General features: G+C 47.2%; 1 protein-coding gene across 1 annotated transcript; it reads right to left on the reverse strand.

Annotated features, from left to right (window-relative positions):
* Positions 1-84: 84 nt before the first annotated feature.
* LOC125283462 (eEF1A lysine and N-terminal methyltransferase-like) lies at positions 85-2,525 on the reverse strand. The gene is made up of 2 exons (XM_048225099.2): positions 2,077-2,525; positions 85-252 (listed from the first exon to the last, which is right to left on the reverse strand). The coding sequence occupies exons 1-2, from the start codon at positions 2,227-2,229 to the stop codon at positions 127-129; spliced, it is 279 nt and encodes a 92-aa protein (XP_048081056.1). The 5' UTR covers positions 2,230-2,525; the 3' UTR covers positions 85-126.
* Positions 2,526-7,994: the final 5,469 nt, after the last annotated feature.

The raw sequence follows: 7,994 nt of genomic DNA on the forward strand, positions 1-7,994 counted from the left end.
GGTCTGTAATCGCTGTGCTCAAGCCACAAGACAGCTGTAATCTTACACGCCCCCTCCTGTGGAAGGCAGCGGCGTCTCCCTCACCCAGGAGCAGCTCCGGGTTTCTGAGCAGGGCAAGGCCGGCAATCATTGCTTTGTGGTGTTCACAGCACAGGTAACTCTTGTCAATGGACTGCCCTGGGGCTGCAGGGAGGTCCTCTGGAGTGTCAGCAGGCCGCTGCTTCTTCCTGTCCTTTTTCCGTTTCTTCTGGGCTAAATGAGAGAGAGAGATGATGAGGTCCTATGCTTAGCACTCTCGTCCGTGGAAAGCAAGCCATACCAGCAGCACTGTGCTGTAGCCAGCTTGATTCGACTCAAGAACCCAACTGCTAAATATACACAAATTTTGTGACTTGGTTGACATGTTGGTTCTTTGAAATCTGCCTGTGGTGGCCATTTTTATGCCACAGAAATCGGCAAACAGTACATATTAGGGTTTTTCTTTCCCCCTGAAAACACAGCTGTTAAACATTTCACACTACCACTGCACACCAAAAACTCAGAAAAGTGGGGCACCTAGGTGGCTCAGTCAGTTAAATGTCTGCCTTCAGCTCAGGTCATGATCTCAGGGTGTCAGGATTGACCCCCACATCGGGCTTCCCTTCTCCTTGGGAGTCTGCTTCCCCATCTATCCCTCCCCCCGTTTCTGCTTTCTCTCAAATAAATTCTTAAAAAAAAAAAAAAAAGGGAAAGGTGGCAAATCGCACCCAAAACCCTAGGAAAACTGAACTGAGGAGTCCTAGCCCCTTTACACTGAGAAATAGAAGGCCACTAACAGGACAAGTTTATTTATAAATCCTTTCAGAGAAGTAGGACTTAAAGTCAGTAATTACCTCCTCCGCGCCAATTACTATACTAGGACTTCTAGTTATGTAACTCTTACAACAACCTTATAATACCCATGTTAGGCAGATGAAAAACCGAGGATCTGAAGAGTTAATAATTAGCCCCAGAAACAGCAGGAGGTGCAGTCAGGATGTGAACCTGGGACTGCCTGTCTCCAACACCTATCGCCATTTACTGTACCATACAGATGGCAATACACACAGCCCTGCAGGATGAGGAAATCACAAGTGCTCAACAAAGGGGAGAAATCCTATAAAGGCCCCACTAGTTTCCCTCTGATATAGAGTAACCAGATGTGCATTTTTTACTCAATACACTGATTTTTGAATTGATTATACTGAGTAATGCACTGAGCCACCCAAGTGCCTTTATTCTGTCATTTTCAAAAGCCAAACCTAAACACAAGTTGTTGCCTCCCTCTCTGTGGAGCTATCGCCCACTGGTCCCTCAAAATTAGGCCCCAATGTCACCATCTCTGGAAAAGCCTGGTGGGAAGTGGGTAAGTCTTGGACTGGAGGGGGCTGAGTTTAAACTCCCATGTGACCACTCACTATACCTAGGCTGTTGGGCAAGAAACTGGTGCCCAGAGCCTGTTTCCAGTCAATACAATGAATGAACCTTACAAAGTTATTATGAGATTTCAGCTGTTGAAGGAACACACACACACAGCACCCAGCATCGGTCTTGGCACTCAGAGCATCCCCCACGGATGTTACCTTTCTACGCCTCTTTCTTCCCCAGCTCCAGGACACTGCACTCCATCAAAGCCCTAGCATTGTACTCAGCAGTCGTCACCCTGGGACGTGCCTTCCGGCTCTTGCTGCTTATGGGCTGAGCGCGGCGCCTGAAATTCAGTGCGCCAGCAACACCCGTTCCGTCTACAGACCCCCGTCTCAGTAAAGCCACAGGTATTACCTGCTTTACGGGGAGGGACAGTGACAGAACGCACACCGCGGCTCTGGGAGGCCACAGCTCGTTGCACGACTAAAGTCACCCTTCCAGTGAGATTACGAACTCAAGGATGGGCTGAGGCAGGAGGTCTGGCAACATTTCAAAACGGCCTTTTCGCCGGAAAACATGGGCCCCATGGGCTATTGTCAGATCCTGCCGGTCGCTATCTCCAAGCGCGGGGTTAAAGCTCTCAGTCCGCACATTCCCGAGCACACACGCAGGACGCCAGGCCGCGCTCACCTTCTCCCTGGGTTTGATGTACTTGTGCAGCACCCCGCACAGCTCCAGGTAGCTCCCATACCACTCGAAAGCTCTCTTTCCCCGCTGCTGGAAGAACCTCTCCCAGTAGTCGACGGAGCCGAACTCCCTGGAGCTCTTGGGTAAGAGGTTCATACTGTCACTGTCCGAGCTGCGTCCTCACGACTCTGCTACTCGCCCTCTGAGCTACCATCGGTGGGGCTTCCACACACGCCGGCACCGGCACCCTGCCGTGCTGTTCTTCCCACGACAGACAACCACACTGACTTATCCCTCGCTCAAAACCCCAGGGATGAGCTCACACGTCAGCCCCACGCACGACACTGAACCTAATACCCGGTCACCCGTCCGCCCAGCTCACAGTCCAGCCCCACGTGCCGAGCCCCTCACACTCCCTCAGAGCGGGGTTGCAGACGCAGCAATCATATCCGGGTACCAGGCGTCGCGATTGGTTGGCCACCCAGACCCTCCCAGCGTCTCATTGGTCACCGCTTTTCGCTCCTGGAGCCTCATTGGCCGAGACGCGCTCGCCACAGGCCGGCGGGGTCGTCGCAGGCGCCGAGCGTGTCTCTGCGCGCCGCAGCAAGGGGCGGGGCCACGGGCCCGAGTCCCGGCGGAAGAGGCCCCGCGCCCTCGTCTGCGGGATTGCGTCCGAGCGCCGCGCGAGGGCAGCCTTTCCTCTGCCGCGGAGACTATACAGACCCTCCGGGCTCTGTGTTCGCTTTCTGTCCCAGCGGGCCTCCTGGCCACTTCAGATCTAGAAGGGCGGAGCGCAGCCTGTGGGGGACGCGGGGAGGAGGAGGCCCCGAAAAGACAAACCAGTAGAAGGGCAAGAGGCGACTATGAGGAGAGCCCGTCCTAGCAGGAGAAAGCCTTCCTAGCCCGGTTATCTTCTGCACCTCCCGCCCCGCCCTCCCTTAGTTTAACCACTCAACTTACAAAATTGGAGTTTGTTTTGGAGAAAACTGGCACTGGGTGGTATTTTTTCTGCACCAAAATGCGGGGTTCCACTATTCATGTAGTGACGTGAAAATTCAGAATTGGAATAGCAACCACGTTTTCGAGGTGCCTCCTCACCTTCTCCCCACAATGCACAGCGTGCAAATTTCACACTCATTTTGACAATCAGCCTCCTTAGGTTGTCATTCTGGTGTCATCTATCAGTAGTTGCTACTGCTTACCTGACGTGTTTGATGAGCAAACTGTACTTTCAGAAGCTCATCTTATCCTAATACCCTAAGGAAGTTCCTGTGGCAGACACCTGTGCCACATAGGAGCATCGCTGGGCTGTTCACACTACTGTGAACTGCGGGCAAAATGTACAGACCGAGCAGGGCACATAGGCTTGGAAGGAGCATCTGTAGTCTGGGCTATTAGAGACCTCACCAGCAGAGGTAGCCAAGAGGACTATTAATCCTTAAAGTGGACTTAAACTTTGGTGTAAGAGAGTAGTTCTCCAATTTTGGCATGCATCAGAATCACTTGGAAGACTTATTAAAACAGATTGCTGAGCCCCACTTCCAGACTTTAGGATTGATCAGCCCTATACAGAGGTCTAAGGATTTGCATTTCTGGCAATAGTGATACAAATGATTGGTGCAGGACCACACTTTGAGAACTACTCTTTCAAAATAGAACTAACAGTAAAGTCACAACAAACTGAGTGCCCACTCCACAACTTTATCAGGTCACTCTAAAAGCCCTCTACAAGTGACATCAAAGAAAATCTATTTTCATGTGCCACCTGTTGAGTTCATATGATTTCCCTTCAAGAAAGGAGCTGGAAGGAGCCTCCAAGGCGACTGCAGCTACTACAGCATGTAGAGTTCCTGATGAGTGAGAGACGGGTCCTTTCACAAAACACTGATTGAGAGCTGAGGATGCCGTTTTCGCTTGAAGTGCTTCACGATATTGAAGGTAAAAACATTTAAACAACAAACAAAAGAACACAGCCTCTGCCCTCTCCCCTGAGGACTTATTCAATTCATCAAACATTTAAATTGCCTAAGATGAACCAATCTTTGTGACGAAGCTAAGGATACAGAGGTAAGCCAGGCGGTCACATGGTAGACACACAGCAAACAATTACAACAATAATCTGTGTGAGGGTTGTGGTGAATGCTGTGAAGGAGAAGCATAGGGTTCTGAAACGGCAGATACCTTCCAGGCCTCTTCTCCTCTGCAGGTGACCAGAGAAGGCTTTCCTGAGGAAGGGACAAAAAGTTCTATGATCTGTCAGTTTGGGTAAACACGGCACACCTGAACTTGTCCCAGGAGTATCAGCATGACATCGGTAAGAGCCAAGCATGTCACCCTCTCAAGATCTCTTCAGGAGCATTTGGCTCCTGGTCTTCCCTCTGTCTCTATTGTCCATTTGCTAATGGCTTGATATTGGAAAAGATAGTAAGAAGTGATTTCTGTCATAGCTGTGGCACCAGCCCCTTATTTAATGCTCTAAAGAATACAATTATTGTTTGCACTGTGTTTCAGACCAGGAGGATAAGTAACTTACCCAGCCTCTCTTATGCGTTCTTGCAGCCTAAGGAAGCAGTAACAACCACAGCACTTTAAGCTAAAATTTGCTACAAGTTTCCTAAAATGTATGGATGAATGACTCTTGCAGAATTACTTTAGTTAGAGCATTAAACTCTGTCTTTTAAAATACTTACATTTGAGACCTAGTTCTCTCAAGGCTAGACTATAAAATATAATTAAGCAGTGTGAATCATCAGTATAGTTAGCTTAAGCCAATTAGAGATTAAAATGGTTTGTGTTATATTAGGATCTCCAGAGTGGTTACCAGTGTGCTTTAAAATGCGAAGTGAGGGGCCCCTGGGTTGCTCAGTCGGTTTAGTGGCTACTTTCCTCCAGGTCATGATCCCAGCATCCTAGGATCAAGCCCCACGTCAGGCTCCCTGCGCAGTGGAGAGCCTGCTTCTCCCTCTCCCTCTAGCCTGCTGCTCTGCCTACTTGTGCTCTCTCTCTATTTCTCTGTCAAATAAATAAATAAAACTTAAAAAAAATAAAACTAAATAAAATGCAAAGTGAGTGTAGATAAGGTCATTCAATGTCATGGGTTATTCCTGAAAAATATAAATCCAGACCTCTAAATATATAATTTGCAATTACTAGTCTTACTTAATTTAAACATGGGGTTTTAGCAACAATATTCAATTAATTGATTCTTGCTAAAATAATTGCAAAATGAGGCATAGATAATAAAAGCATTTCTGACGATGTGGGGGACAGAGAATGGGACAGGGCATGAGATAGGCAGAATAACATTCCCCCATAGACGTGTATGTCCTAATTCCCAGAATTTTTGAAGAGATTAGGCTACATGGAAAGGGGAATTAAGTTTACTAAGCATCTGACATTAAAATAGGGAAACTAGTCTAGATTACCCAGGTGAGCTCAATGTAATCAAAAGGGCCCTTAAAAGTGGAAGAGGGAGGCAGAAGAGGGGGAACCAGAGAGGTGGTAGCATGGGAAGGATTGGTGCAGCGTTGTTGGCTTTGAAGATGGGGGAGGGCTGGGAGCCAAGGGAAGGGCCCTCCAGCCTGTGAAGTCTGGAAAACCCATGGAACAGTACTCCTTTAGAGCCTCCAGAAAGAATCAGCCCTGTAGACACTTTGATTTTAGTCCAGTAGGACCCCATCAGGCTTCTGACCTCCAGAACTGGAAGACAATAAATTGGTATTAAGTTACTAAGTTTCTGGTACTTGCTACAGTAGCAGAAAATACTACAGAGCATATCCAGGAGAGGGTATGTGTGGTTGGGCAGAAGGTTACACTGGGAAGAATGAAGCAGAGGATAAAACTAGAAACTGAGGTAAACAGCACCTGAGTTTCAAGAAGTCTTCCATTCTGAGCATTTAGATGAAAGCTGTCAGGCCTTAAGAAATCAATGGAGAACTAGGGTCATGGCAGTTAGAAAAACCTAATGAGAGGTGTTCCCAGGAAGAATAGATGCTTTTGATGTCTGATCCCACGTAGGGAATAAAAGACCTGAGGACTCAGAACGGCATCCACATTGGTCTCTGGATGACTGGGGAAATTGCCTGTGCAAAGGAACAGGGCAGAAGAAAGGAGGTCATTTGTGGAAGAGTTGCTTGAGAGGAATTTAGAGGCCATAATGCTAGCCACGGCTGGCTGAAAGCCAGTTCCCTGCCCTGCATGCCATCCCAGGGCTCATACCCTTCTCAAATTCTGTCAGTGGTATCCAAGTGGACTTAGTGGCCCAGGCCATGAAAATACTTCATGTGTGGGGTGTAAAAGTGTTTAAGGGGAATCTCTCCTTGGTGTCCAGGGAGTGGCTCATCCAGGGCTGGAAATAATTTCAGACTGGAAGTCTTTGCAAATGACTTTGTTTTCCACATTTGAGAAGTTAAGAATTGAATGGTGTCCCGTGTCTTAAAAGAATGGAAGGCAGGCATGACATTCTAGGATAATGTACCATTTAATTAGCTGGCATCAGCACTTTCTTAAAGGGATTATTGACCTGAGAAGTAATGCTCAAGCAGACATTGGATTCCTAAGATCGGGATAATCATAATAGTATTTTTTAGTTTGTGTGGCATTTTGCCAAGAATTTCCGTACACATTACCATGAATTCACAGGATGGACACACACGGACACACATACATAACTGAGGCAAAACTCTAACTGATTAAAAATAAATTTAAAAAAATTATGTACGATGAAGTGAATTTAGCCAGCCTGCCTCTGGGTGTTATGTTTGATTCCGAGGATTCCCTTCGTTCAATAGTTTCTTCTGTCTGTGTGGACATCGGTAGGTGCACTGTGTTCCTGATAATGCGTGGACAGCATATCTACTTTTATGCAGGAAAGCAAAGGGCATAGCAGGGCAAGCAAGTTGTTTGCCTTTGGGACCAGTGGGCAATAACATTTGAAAACTAGAAAAGGTGAGGGAATGGTGCCAAGGGCGATGGCCTGTGCCTGGTGGGTCAGACCCCTACTGAGGAGGCTCCCAAGGCCTTTTTTTGCTTCTCACCTTTGTTTTTTGCAGCCTGGATATTGGGAAAGATGACAAGACTACACCATCACAGTGTTTTCTCCATAATTCTACTCTAAACTTCAATTACTTTGCAAGAAAAGAAAAAACAAACCTTGGAAACCAAGCTGTTTTTTTACTGAACTCCAGCACTCAGCACATCTGCTATGAGCACCTCATGTATCCCATTTTTATTGGATATTCTCTGTCCTTCGCCCATAACAAAACATTTTTCTACCACCAAAGAGAAGGACTTTAAAATAGCACTTAATGAATAAAAATTCCTAAGTGTTCCACCCAAGATAGATTTTTTTTTTTTTAAACTTTGAGGTCGAGATACTTGAAAGAAACCAGGAGCACAAAATTTCTGGTGGTCCAGCAAAGGAGTCGTATGTAATCCTTCTGTAAAACCAAAACACTCTCAGGTCAAGAGACTGCAAGAGAGGTCTTCTCCTAAGAAGAATCTCAAATTCTGGGGCCAAAACTCTTCAGGGCCCTTAATCCATCTCATCTTTCAACAGTAGACCTTTATGCTGATTGTTCTTTTTTTTTTTTTTTAAAGATTTTATTTATTTGTTCGACAGAGATAGAGACAGCCAGCAAGAGAGGAAACACAAGCAGGGGGAGTGGGAGAGGAAGAAGCAGGCTCATAGCAGAGGAGCCTGATGTGGGGCTCGATCCCATAACGCCAGGATCACGCCCTGAGCCGAAGGCAGACGCTTAACCACTGTGCCACCCAGGCGCCCCTGCTGATTGTTCTGATACAGAGAAGGAATGAGTTTTCCCCGGGATGTGGCAATTGCATCCAAACAGCTCCAGTGTTTGAAGACTCAACAGAGAAATGGCGTCAGGAAACATGGCCTGAGTGTTTCTGGAGCTAGATGG

Source organism: Ursus arctos, unplaced genomic scaffold, assembly GCF_023065955.2.
Source record: "Ursus arctos isolate Adak ecotype North America unplaced genomic scaffold, UrsArc2.0 scaffold_2, whole genome shotgun sequence".
Lineage (NCBI taxonomy): Eukaryota > Metazoa > Chordata > Mammalia > Carnivora > Ursidae > Ursus > Ursus arctos.

Coding starts and splice junctions, on each gene's coding strand:
- LOC125283462 (XM_048225099.2), bottom strand. CDS start 2,229: ATGAACCTCTTACCCAAGAGCTCCAGGGAGTTCGGCTCCGTCGACTAC. Junction 253..2,076: donor ACATCAAACCCAGGGAGAAG/GTGAGCGCGGCC, acceptor TCTCTCATTTAG/CCCAGAAGAAACGGAAAAAG.